Genomic DNA, 11,881 nt, shown 5'->3' with positions numbered 1-11,881 from the left:
CATACGTCTCCAGAGCAACTGAACAGTGACGAATGGAACTGGTGATGTGCAAATCACCTGAGTGGCGACAAGGTCACGCACGCTTACGACTTCTAGTGTCTTGTTATTTAGATTTCTATGGGTAATACGAATGTTATAACTTAGCACATTACCACTACGTCTTTACATGTATAAAATATATTATAATAAAAATATGCTGACCTTAACCACTAACACTACGAGAAACAAAATATTTACACAACCACAATATTATGTAAAGATATCGTTTCAATACTTGAGAAAAGATTAATTATTCATAGAAGCGTATTTACGTTAATTTGAGCCTTACCTAATTATTAACCTACATTTTCATAAATGGCAACAAAAGTACAAAGTAACTGAAAATCATTCACTCGAAGATTTCTCAAATTATATTAGATTACCTACCAGGACGTATATCAATAAAATATTTACGAACAGTATATAATATTTAAATATAACGTATCAAAATTGAAAGAGTATAAAATGAGTGTAGTATAGAAAACGAAGTCAGTATAAGGTAAGTTAGGTTAGGAATTAAGCGCGCCATTCACGCACGGGTTGACCGTTTTCTACGATCCACACGGATCCACTTTGAGCCTTTTGGAGGATATCGATCAGGGACCTGGCAACGTGTTCAGCACTGAAAACAAAAGAATAAATACATAGTTGTGTTAAATCGTATTAACTTTATAAATCACTTAATTCAAGAACAGCTGAATGGATTTTCTGTTATAAATAAGAAAATTACTTTTTCTTAATTTCTTGATTAAAAAACTATTTTGAAAAGCTCTATTTTTTACACAATACATTGCATAATAATTATGTAAATATAATATGTGTATATGAAGTCTTATTCATATTAAATTCTCTTAACACGCTTAACCGTTAAATAGAATTTGATAACTACACTAGATAATACATTACTAAAAAAAAAGTAGTTATAGGGGCTAAGGGGCTTCAAATCTAGGTGAGGGCACTGCAACGAGGCGTGCACGCCAACACCGACGAGGATTTAAAATGGGAAAGGATATTTATAAAAAAGTTTTTGAAAATAATCCATACCTCTGAGTTTTGGAATTTGCATTGTCCCTCTGCCAAGCAGCTTCATACTCGGAAGACATCAGCTGTTTGCGAATGTCTTTGATAAGCCCAGTGTCGGTGAGGCCGGGGCACAACACTATGCTTCGCACTCCGGTCAGATTTACATGATATTGATCCTGAAATTAACTCATTGGTAAGATACAACGTAATTTAAATAAAATTATTATTGGGTGGAGCAACTAAGAAGTTATATCTGATTTCTTTTCTACGATTATATCATTGTAATTAACATAATTAAGATCAAAAGAGAGATAATATATTTTTTACTCAAAAAGCCAACTCGTCATTTCTAAGACCCTAATTGTTAAAACGTATAATAGAAATAGTTACATAGAATAAAATATATTCAAATCTGTTATGAGCAAAAAAAACAAAATCAATTATGAATTAGGGCTTTCATTAGTAGCAAAAGAAACGTCAGAGCCACGTCCACACTGACTACTCGTAGCTTCGTGCGGCTGCTGGCCCTGTGTGGTCTTTTAAAATTTAAAAATATTAGTGATAGACGATGAATTACAGCATTTCATTAAACTTACTCCATAAGCCCTCGTTAGGCCTACAACTGCGTAGTTGGTAGCAGTATAAATAGGTGTGGAAACTTGTGGCTTAGCGAAAGCAGTAGATGCTGTGTTCACGATGGTGCCTCCAAGTCCACCGCGGTCTTTACCCATGAATCGATATGCCAACAGAGTTCCACGTATCACGCCATTCTAGAATTAATTTAAATTAAGTTTGTTAACAAAAATCAGCGTTGCCATTGTATTAATTATATTTAGGGTGTTTTTTCACCAATAATGTACGAGGAATGTGTTTTAAATAACCAATCATATCGCTTCAAGCCTTCAAATTAAAAGCGTTTACGTTTGAAGTGATTCCTTGCAATACATCCTTTTTATGCAGGCTAATCATTTAAGTATTATGATCCTATTGAACTTAAATATTAGGTGAGATAATTTATTAGGTGTATTTTAATCACAATACATACCAGGTTTACATCCACTTCTAACTCCCAAAATCGATCATTCATCACGCCAGCATTATTGATAACTATATCCAACCGGTTAAATACTTTTATCGTCATTTCAAAAGCCTCTGTTGGATAAATAAATTATATTTAGTTTCATAACTAGGTAACTACATAATTATATATACAAATTGTAACAAACACAAATTGCTAGCGAGCAAGCATACGAGCAAGCTTTTCAGTAGCGAAATGATTATAATTTTCACCTTCATATTGTGGATAATCTGTGACATCGCATTGACAAAAAAGCACATTTTTGCGCCCATATTTTGCGCCAAGTTCATTGGCGACTTGCTCTCCGACCTCAGAATCAATATCACATAAAGAAACCTGAAAAGTACAGTTCACTTTCATAGCCCAGCTCAGTGTAAAACGTGATTAAATTAGATGAAACAATAACTATTTGTGTCAAGCACCTAAGCTGCACTAGTTACAGTACAGCCCACGTACAGCCCTCGCATTAATTCCATGGGTAGTTACTTAGGAACATACATAGGTACTTTTCTATTTTTTTTATTTTTCTATTCTAATACATATATATTTTAATTCAGGAGTAAAGCATATTAGATTGTTTTTTTTTTATTGAGATATATCATATATTTAAGTAATTATTTGTTTGAAGTTACGAATATTTGAAATTAATTCATGACCCATCCAGATATAATTCAATATCTGCTGTTTTTTCACAACACTCACAAAAGATAATTTGTTAAAATGTTCTTAAATAGCTTAAGCAGATAATATCTACTAGGTATGTGTAATAAAATATAATAATCAATTCAAGAATGATGTCCTGCCATAAAAAGGTGCGCTACGAAGTAACCACACCGTGACCGATACGAAAGTTAAGGAAAATAATAGAGCGCCGCCAGAAATCAATACAAATTTTAACATGCCATCAAAGTAAGAAACGCCTTTTCTTAGAAATTTTTAACAAATCTTCATAAATATATTTACGTTTTTTTTCTAATTTTCCCAATTCTATTGTAGTTAACATTAAACCTTTATCCTGCACAAACGATTTTAAATTGTGTAAAATAAGATCCTGAATTCTTATAATAAAACTTACCTTGGCACCATTTTTCAATAACTCTTCACAATACGAGAGGCCGATACCGGCAGCCGCACCGGTGATCAAAGCAACCTTTCCTTTTAACTCCATATTAATTATCTATTTTTATAAAGACTGCGCCCAAATGCGGCGGCCGCTACAACCGATGTGGGTGTGTTTCGATCGAGACACCTCGGCTCGAAGGGGGTTCGGAATGAAGGGGAGGAGGTCTCCCCGTTTCTCCCCAACTTCCCTTGTAGTAAATATACGCACGATTGCATCCCACTCTCGCTGTCCTCCGTACGCCGACGTCGATTCAGTGTTTCAGTTTCGTATGTCGTATGGCCGGTTCACAGGACACTGTTATAAATAGGCAACGTACTACGAGTCATATGTTTCGGAAATTCCATCTCATGCATCGTAAGTTTCGTCTCCTTTGTGAGAGGCAGAAATAAAACAAAGCATTTGGATAGTTTTACTTTATTTGTCAATTTCTCTATATTTTGATGGATACAATAAATTTTTGATAAGATAAATTTTTCGCTTTTTTCGACTCCTCTCATCTGACTAGTATTGATATTATTTATAAGAATCGTCAAGGGAAATATGGAATAATGAAATTTATGGAGAAAATGGCAATAAAAACATAGGGACAGGAACAAACAAATTCTTAAAAGTATAAAAGGGAATTAATGCGCGTAATAATGAAATAAAATTATCGAATAAAACTTCGAAACTAGAAAATTTGTCTCTTTCCATAAAAGTACATCTAAAACAACAATGATTTGATTTATATTTTATACATAGCTATAATATTTATTTACATTGATTTTAAAATAGTTTCTACACAATAATATACGAAGTTTGCATGATTTTAGAATACAAAAAATTCCTATAAATTCAAAATATCACAGATTATTAGGCAGTAGAAATATAAAACAAAATAATCAATATATAATATAAGTATGTACAACAAATAATAACACGAATAAATCAATTTGGTCTACATCAGTTACATACATTTTTATCCATTTTATACAAGTGTTATATTTTTAATACAGTGATAAATATTTGAATGGCTACCCTCTCTCAAAATTGAGCGCGCTAATATTTAAAAAAAGTTAAATTATTGTTTTATGGATATTTGTTTGGAATACCTAGTCGAGTTCTTTTAATAAAAATGACAGGAGATTTTAATTTGCATTGAATTGTGTGTATTGGGATTACGAATGGTGTGCTTGATCAGCTCCTGCAGCAGGAACAGCCTTAGCGAGATAGGAAAAGGCTCTTGCATTCGGCAGTCCAGCGATAACGCAAGCGCTTAATGCTGAACGCGTCAAATTCATTGGCGCCGCATCGTACCATTCCATGGTGTCGCCATCATAACATTCTACGTGCGGTATTGTGGTAGAACCTGCATTGGAACAGAAAAAACTCATGAAATTATTGTATTGTCTGCGATCCTTGATTAGTTAAAGAAGTTTAAAATTTAAATTAAATTCTTCCGAAGTGGGTAAAAATAGAGTAGGTTACAGTCAAACTTCTTGGTTAGAGTTTGGCCAGCCAAAATTGAACCCAGTGTTTTTTGTAGCGGCCACACTATGGAATGTCATCATGGCGTTTCGGCGTAGGTAGTTATTTGTCAGTTTTGTTGAAAAATGAAAACGGTTCAAATCATTTGCTTTAATAACGTTTAAATCCTGCTGTGTTGTGTACCTAATGTACCTATATACTATGATCACCTCTAAGGATAACAAAAGTATCAAAATGTTTTTTTCCTACTAAAGCCGATGTTACCAGGTCCATATTTTTTTTAATTTTCCGCCTTTTGCTGGGTTCAGCTTTGGCTGGCCAGACTCTATCAGCTATAATCATTCAGATGAAGCTAATAAAAGCGTGTTAAAAAGAATGAAGCAAATCTAGCAACAACTTATTTATCAACATTGCTGAAATACCTTTGCAACACCCAGTGTTGCCAGCAACATAATGACAGCTCCGGAACATTTATCAACTTTCTTGTTAAACGAATGTTGACCATGAATACAAGGCTAAGCGGAACTTGAGATTCCTTACCATTAAACCCTCCGATAACGAAGATCATGTCATCCAATAGGACTGTCGCAAAATTACTTCTAGCGCTAAACATTTCAGTGACTTCTTGCCATTCACCTCCACGTTGAGGGCAAAATCTTTCACCTGTTAACGAATGTTGGTTAATTAGCTGAACTAAATTAAGACCTATTTAATAAGCCTTAATATGATTACCAGTGTTTAGACGACTGTAGCCGTTAAAGCCACCTAGCGCATATAAAGCATCTCTATACGCGATCAAACTGACTCCAGAGCGCGGACTGAGCATTGACCTAATGAAACTCCATTGTTTCGTTTCGGGGTCAAACACTTCCGCTGAACTTAGCACTTCTTGACCGTTGAAACCACCGACGATGTAAATCTAATTTAGTGTAAGTCTTTTAAATTATAGGAATTTTATAAGAATATTTATATGCCAACACTAAAGTTCTTATTTCTTAGACATTATTGAAGGTTTAAAGTCGTAATGATTATTATTTTTAAAATAACGCCTCTGCTTTACGTCAGTTCCGGTAAATTTCTAATTGATCAATCGGCTCGACTAATTAGACAACGATCGTTTTAATTTTAGAAAAATACTATTCTTTAACTGGAATATAAATTATTGAACATACCTTGCCTCCCAGAGAAGCTGCACTAGCATCAGACCTCTGTTTATTCATAGGCGTTGTCATCTCCCATTGATTTTTATCCGGATGATAACGTTCCACCGAGGCCATGCGGGTCCTACCATTATATCCACCAAGAGCGTAGATAAGACCATCTTACCATCAAACAAAATTATTTAAAAACTGTTTACTATGTGCCAATTTTCAAATTTATCGTGAAAAAAACGCCCTTACCATGAACAACAACGCTAACATAACATCTTGCTTGGTACATGCAAGCTCGCTCAAGCCACGTATTTGTAACTGGATCATAACATCGGACGGTATTGAAATGGTCACTGCCATCGAATCCACCGATCATGTATATCAAATTGTTCAAGGCGCAGAGACCATGATAAGCACGAGGGGAAAGATCCATGTGTATTGAAAGAAACCATCTATCGGCTCTGTGATAAAAGTAAAATTATGTTTTGTAAAATATTTAACAATGATTATAATCGACTTTTTAAAACTATGAACCTTGTATCGTATGTTTCAACGAAACTCGTAGGACTGCCTGCACTCCATCCCCCTACAGCAAAGAGAATTTCGTATGGTATCCGAGGTCGAGCAAGTGGATCATTCAAGTCTGCTTCTGTTTCCGGTCTCGAATCCAGAACAGTTAAAAATACTACTGCCGGGTAAAGAGCTTCCTGACATTTCTGAGAATGTGAAAAATTTTAATTTTTCAATCTTTTTTTTTTTCATCAGAATAGTAAGTAGTTACTAGTTAGTTACAATTTAGAAACCATTTTAAATAAATTTTAATACCTCATCCTCGACTACTGGTTGCCATTGTAAGATTTTTGATTTAAAATATTTATAACTGATGTGACCATATCTTATACATGATAAGAGTGGTGGTATGTATATTTTTCGATGCTCTAAGTCGTGTTCCACCCAAGTTTTGATTGCTTGAAATACTACTTCTTCATTACGAACATTTAGTTCATCGTCTCGTAAAATGTCTTCTAATTCTTCATATGTTAGTGATTTAAATTCACCACACTCTTTCAATATTTTAGAAAAGTTTTGTCTTATAAAAAGTTTTCCTTTTTTCTCTAAGTCATTACAAAAATAACATTTAGCAAACTTAAATATTCCCAGACAGTTATGAGGCCGTAATTCTTTTAATAAAAATTGGCAGCATAGCTGGACAATACCAACAACATCAAATTGATCACCGTAAGGCAACAAATATTGAACATTATCAGATGTTACTGTACAAGTACCTGTGTATGCATAATCTAATATCAAGCCCATATAATAACTGGGTACGTCTACAAATATTTCCTTTTCTTCAGCATCACCTTTTTTTAAAGAATTTATAAAAAGGACTTTAAAGTATGGACTGACCGCAGATAGAATTGCTCGATGAACCCGAATTGATTTCATGTCTCTGCACACAATCGTACCGTCACAAAGTTGGCCATTTAGTCTCAGTTCGTTCCAAATTGGTGGAAACTCTACAACTGAAATATTTTCTGGGAGACACACACATTTTCGTTTTTTTACTATAGTTCTCTTCTTTGTTAGTCTGGGTTTAGTTGATGAAGGAGTACGAACGAAGCTCTTATTTTTTGATAATTTTCGATGTTTCGAATTAAATTCCATCCCTTTCGAAAAAACGGCGGTCGAAACTTTGTATCTGTCGCGGTGACAGACTCGGCGAATCACGACAGTCACATTTCATTTGTTTTATGTTTTAAAAAATGCCATTCCATTTTGATAACAAAAGCCAGTAACATTATTGATAATATCATCAGTTTTACCTAGACCAAGTACGGTGTGGCATAGAGTAGAAAATAATATAAAAAAAATCTTGCTACTAGCAACCCTTGCATTGTCAAATGTCAACGTCAACCATTGTTGTTGTCTACTTTTGTCTATAGACCCTCTTTTTCATCCGGTTGTCAATATGGTGAGTTTCGCTAGATGGAAATTAAAAAGTTATCAATAAAAATCTCAGTGATACTAAATTTTTGTGAATGGTGTTAGTGATTTTCTGTTAATACAGTGTTGTTAAGATGCGTTGCATTATATATTTCAGGGTGTCGACATCAATCATAAACACGACAGGAAAGTTCGGCGCACCGAAGTTAAATCTAAGGATGTGTACCTTAGGTTGCTCGTGAAGGTAAATACTGTTTCGGAGTACTAACTATTGAATTATAACACAAACAATTACATTCATGAACCATAACAATTTTGTAACCTTTTGTTTACAGCTATACAGATACTTGGCCAGACGTACTGATGCCAAGTTCAATCAGATCGTATTGAGGAGGTTGTTCATGAGCCGTATTAACCGTGCGCCAATCTCCCTGTCGCGACTGGCTCGTCACATGAAGAAGCCCACTCGCGAAGGTTTGATCGCAGTGGTCGTCGGCACCGTGACCAACGATGTGAGGCTGTACAAGGTCCCCAAACTAACAGTAGCTGCTCTCCATGTGACTGAGAAAGCGCGTGCACGTATCTTGGCTGCTGGCGGTAAGTGATAACTTTTTAAATGATAGGTTATGTTCTGAAAAGTTGTAAAACATGTCTCCCTTTAACACCTAACCTCGTTATTATAAATTATATACAATGCACATAACAAAAGAATAAGATTACAACCAAATGCATGAAACAAAAACAATGTTTTGATTATGTTTCAGTACTTGTTATTGTTCAAGTGATATTAAAATTAACAGCTGAAAGCTATTTCTAATTTATCTTTTCTCTGAAAAACATTGTAAGCTATGAAATGTTTCAAGATATTATTTATTTTAAGTCTTAGTGAGTGAATTTTGCACTAGTCTGCAAAGGTCTGTAATTAACTGATAGATGTTTATGAAACTTTATAAAGTGGCTCCTAGATGAAAGTCATAATTATTTTATCAATATGAACATTTGTATAAATTATTATGAACAAATTGAGCCATATTTACTTAAATGTTAAGGAATATTCAATTAATATTTTGTTCAAATCATTATTAAAACCTTTATCACATACCAATAGAGATCTAAAATGTTCAAATAACATCCATTTAGGCTAGTCTCAACATTTGAAATAAACAAACGATGAAACAGAGAAACAAATATGAAACAACAGCAATTACAGAATATTTATGTTAAACTAGCGGTCCGCCCCGGCTTCGCCCGTGGTACATAATATTTACGTTTTCTCTACATAAGAACCATCCTCGTATTTCAAGGAATATAATAAAAAAAGAATTATCGAAATCGGTTCAGCCGTTCTCGAGTTATGCGCTTACCAACACATTTTGCGATTCATTTTTATATATAAGATTATTATATCTAGGTGAGATCCTGACATTCGATCAACTGGCCCTCCGTGCGCCCACGGGCCGCAAGACAGTCCTCGTCCAAGGCCAGAGGAACGCTCGTGAAGCTGTCCGTCACTTCGGCCCAGCGCCCGGCGCACCACGCTCACACACCAAGCCCTATGTGCGCACAAAGGGACACGAACGCGCGAGACCACACCGTCGTTCAAATGTGTAATCTTTTAAATATAAGGACTACTATCTATTTGTGTGTTTTATTTATTGCCTATGAATGGTGCTTGAACAAACTCTAATTTAAATACTGATTATATTAGTATGGGTTTTTCAATTTTTTTCTACTCATTTTTCAAACTTCCATTATAAAACTATATCTTCAGATTTCCATCAACATTTTTTATTATTTTAAATGATAACCATTTGTTAGTTGTAGCATACTTGTATAATGGGTCTACACTGCAGAGAAAACAATAAAAGAAACTTATTTCATAAAAATATTTATTTTTCCATCTAACAATATTATCACAGATATCTATAGACTAATCACAGAAAGCTTGTATCCAGTAATTTACAAGAATCTCATCATATTCTGATACACCAAGTACAGTTTTTAATTTTTTTATTGCATCTTTTTTATGTCCTGATGCTTGAAGTGATGATTTGATTGTATTCGCTATCCTGAAAAATTAACCAATGCAAAATAAGTAAAATTTTGTTTGTTTTTAAGAAATAGTACATAGTAACAAAATCTACACATACCCCAACCACTCCAACTGCAATGATTTTATATGTTGTAACAGTACAACATTATTGAATTTTTCGTTATTTATTGCATTAAGTATTTTATTCATTAGTGTAGGATCTACAATATCCGAAATTTTATGAATAAAGTTTATAAACAGCAACATATTCAAAAATTATAATAAATAAGATAAACATACATTTTGTTGGAACATTGATCTTCCAAGTGCACTGAAAATTATTATTTTCGATTTCTTCTAAAATACATAAATTTTGGGCTTGAATTTCTTCATCATTACTTACTATTCTAATATTTTCACTTGAGTTATCTGTATTTTTTGGCAATAAAATCAAGAGGCTATTCACAACTTTTGATAAATTTCTAAATTTTGATATAATGCCTATCTGAAAAAGTATTATTTACTAATATATTATACAGATAAAAACTAGTTCATTGATACATAAAAAATATTTGTAATAGGATCACTCACTCTTGCACCTGTTAAAAGACAATACAGAAGTTTTTGGAAAACATCTTTGGATAAAAGTTTTTCAATTTCCCGCAATGTCATGGAGCTATTATCAATAGTTACTGAGCAAACATCTTCAAAGATGGTCCCTTTTGTTGTGTTTGGATGAAACTTGTTCAGCATATCTTGGCTTGTGTATAGTGTCTCAGAATAAATTAATGCACCAGTTTTGAGCATCCATGTAAAGTGTGAATGTAATATTTTGAAAATATCATCATTATCTGGAAATATAACATCATTTATTTATAATAAGGTATAACTTTTAATTGAGATAAATAAAGAATGTTTTCTTTCCTTACTTGTTAGTTGTTTCAATGATCTGGATTGACCAAAATCATTCTTCCCAGTATTCAACCTCAATGCTCTTTGAGAGCATATACTCTGTTCATTATCATAAACAACATCAGCCAATTCTTGAAGCTGTTTTGCTATTTTCTAAAAAAAATGTGTAGTTAAAATATTATATTTGATTCCCCCTGTTATACTATACAATATAAGAATTGAAATTAAAAATCTATAAGATTCTACCTTCATGTGTTCTGATAAAACTGGAGTAACATTTAGAAGAAACATTTTATCTTTCATAAGAACTACAATTGAAAATAATCTTTTCATTCCTCTGGCCCTGGTATCTTTGAGGTGGAACATGTGGCTGAGAACATGCCCCTGTGTGTCACTGAAGTAAACTACTCCTCCTTCTTTACTCCAGTTGACCTAAAATATATTAAAATAAATCAATAAGCAGAATTTCTTAGATATTTTGTTTGGTGTTACAGTAAAGATATTTTAAGTAAGTAATAAAGAAATTATCAGATGAAAATTGTACAGCGTTCATGTTGTCTACAAAGTCAGTGTTTAATATAAGAAAAAAGTATAGTATTTACTTCACATGTTATGCTCCGTAAGGCAGCCTGACGTAAAAATGAAGTAATATCATCATTAGGCACAGATTCTCTGCTGCAATAAATTATCCCATCGTCGTCCTTCGATACTAAAACCGTTTCTGCACCAATTGATCTGCAGCCACAACATTCTACTGGGCTTTTGGAAGATTCTGTAGTGTGACTCTCCTCATCTGTTGTGAATGTACAAAATAATGGTCGCGGGCCGTGAGATTCACAAAAATGACACAAACCAATAATAGCATTCATTCTATACGTAACATATTTTGTATCTTACAAAAACTACATAGTATTTTCACTGTAAATTAATAATTATCTTGTGGAAAGATAATTTTCCATAATATTTTGACAATAATTCTGAGCAGCTGATAATGATTGATAATAAATGACATTGACAAGTATAAATTATGAAGTATCCGGCCACAGGTTAAATTATGTATACCCGGCTCGGCGAATGACTTGTGGTATAATTACGCGAATTCGGAGAAG

General features: G+C 33.6%; 4 protein-coding genes across 4 annotated transcripts; 1 reads left to right on the top strand and 3 right to left on the bottom strand.

Annotated features, from left to right (window-relative positions):
- Positions 1-97: 97 nt before the first annotated feature.
- LOC149483844 (15-hydroxyprostaglandin dehydrogenase [NAD(+)]-like) lies at positions 98-3,394 on the bottom strand. The gene is made up of 6 exons (XM_089701360.1): positions 3,216-3,394; positions 2,353-2,476; positions 2,108-2,214; positions 1,659-1,832; positions 1,084-1,238; positions 98-661 (listed from the first exon to the last, which is right to left on the bottom strand). Exons 1-6 carry the CDS (start codon positions 3,306-3,308, stop codon positions 556-558), a joined length of 759 nt encoding a protein of 252 aa, XP_089557486.1. The 5' UTR covers positions 3,309-3,394; the 3' UTR covers positions 98-555.
- Positions 3,395-4,170: 776 nt separating this feature from the next.
- LOC149483843 (kelch-like protein 10) lies at positions 4,171-7,558 on the bottom strand. Its single transcript, XM_089701363.1, has 7 exons — positions 6,707-7,558; positions 6,416-6,597; positions 6,131-6,342; positions 5,903-6,051; positions 5,463-5,649; positions 5,271-5,393; positions 4,171-4,611 (listed from the first exon to the last, which is right to left on the bottom strand). Exons 1-7 carry the CDS (start codon positions 7,547-7,549, stop codon positions 4,421-4,423), a joined length of 1,887 nt encoding a protein of 628 aa, XP_089557489.1. The 5' UTR covers positions 7,550-7,558; the 3' UTR covers positions 4,171-4,420.
- Positions 7,559-7,736: 178 nt separating this feature from the next.
- On the top strand, positions 7,737-9,466 carry RpL18 (ribosomal protein L18). The gene is made up of 4 exons (XM_089701361.1): positions 7,737-7,856; positions 7,986-8,072; positions 8,164-8,425; positions 9,240-9,466. The coding sequence occupies exons 1-4, from the start codon at positions 7,854-7,856 to the stop codon at positions 9,437-9,439; spliced, it is 552 nt and encodes a 183-aa protein (XP_089557487.1). The 5' UTR covers positions 7,737-7,853; the 3' UTR covers positions 9,440-9,466.
- A 241-nt stretch (positions 9,467-9,707) lies between these two features.
- Positions 9,708-11,756, bottom strand: BHD (folliculin). The gene is made up of 7 exons (XM_089701349.1): positions 11,375-11,756; positions 11,019-11,204; positions 10,790-10,925; positions 10,452-10,711; positions 10,161-10,365; positions 9,979-10,081; positions 9,708-9,897 (listed from the first exon to the last, which is right to left on the bottom strand). The coding sequence occupies exons 1-7, from the start codon at positions 11,639-11,641 to the stop codon at positions 9,759-9,761; spliced, it is 1,296 nt and encodes a 431-aa protein (XP_089557475.1). The 5' UTR covers positions 11,642-11,756; the 3' UTR covers positions 9,708-9,758.
- Positions 11,757-11,881: the final 125 nt, after the last annotated feature.

Source organism: Colias philodice, chromosome 12, assembly GCF_061535455.1.
Source record: "Colias philodice isolate Cphi_HAF_F1 chromosome 12, ilColPhil1 Martin Lab GWU primary, whole genome shotgun sequence".
NCBI lineage: Eukaryota > Metazoa > Arthropoda > Insecta > Lepidoptera > Pieridae > Colias > Colias philodice.
The sequence above is the reverse complement of the archived record's forward strand: the minus strand, read 5'-3'. Positions and strand labels throughout refer to the sequence as shown.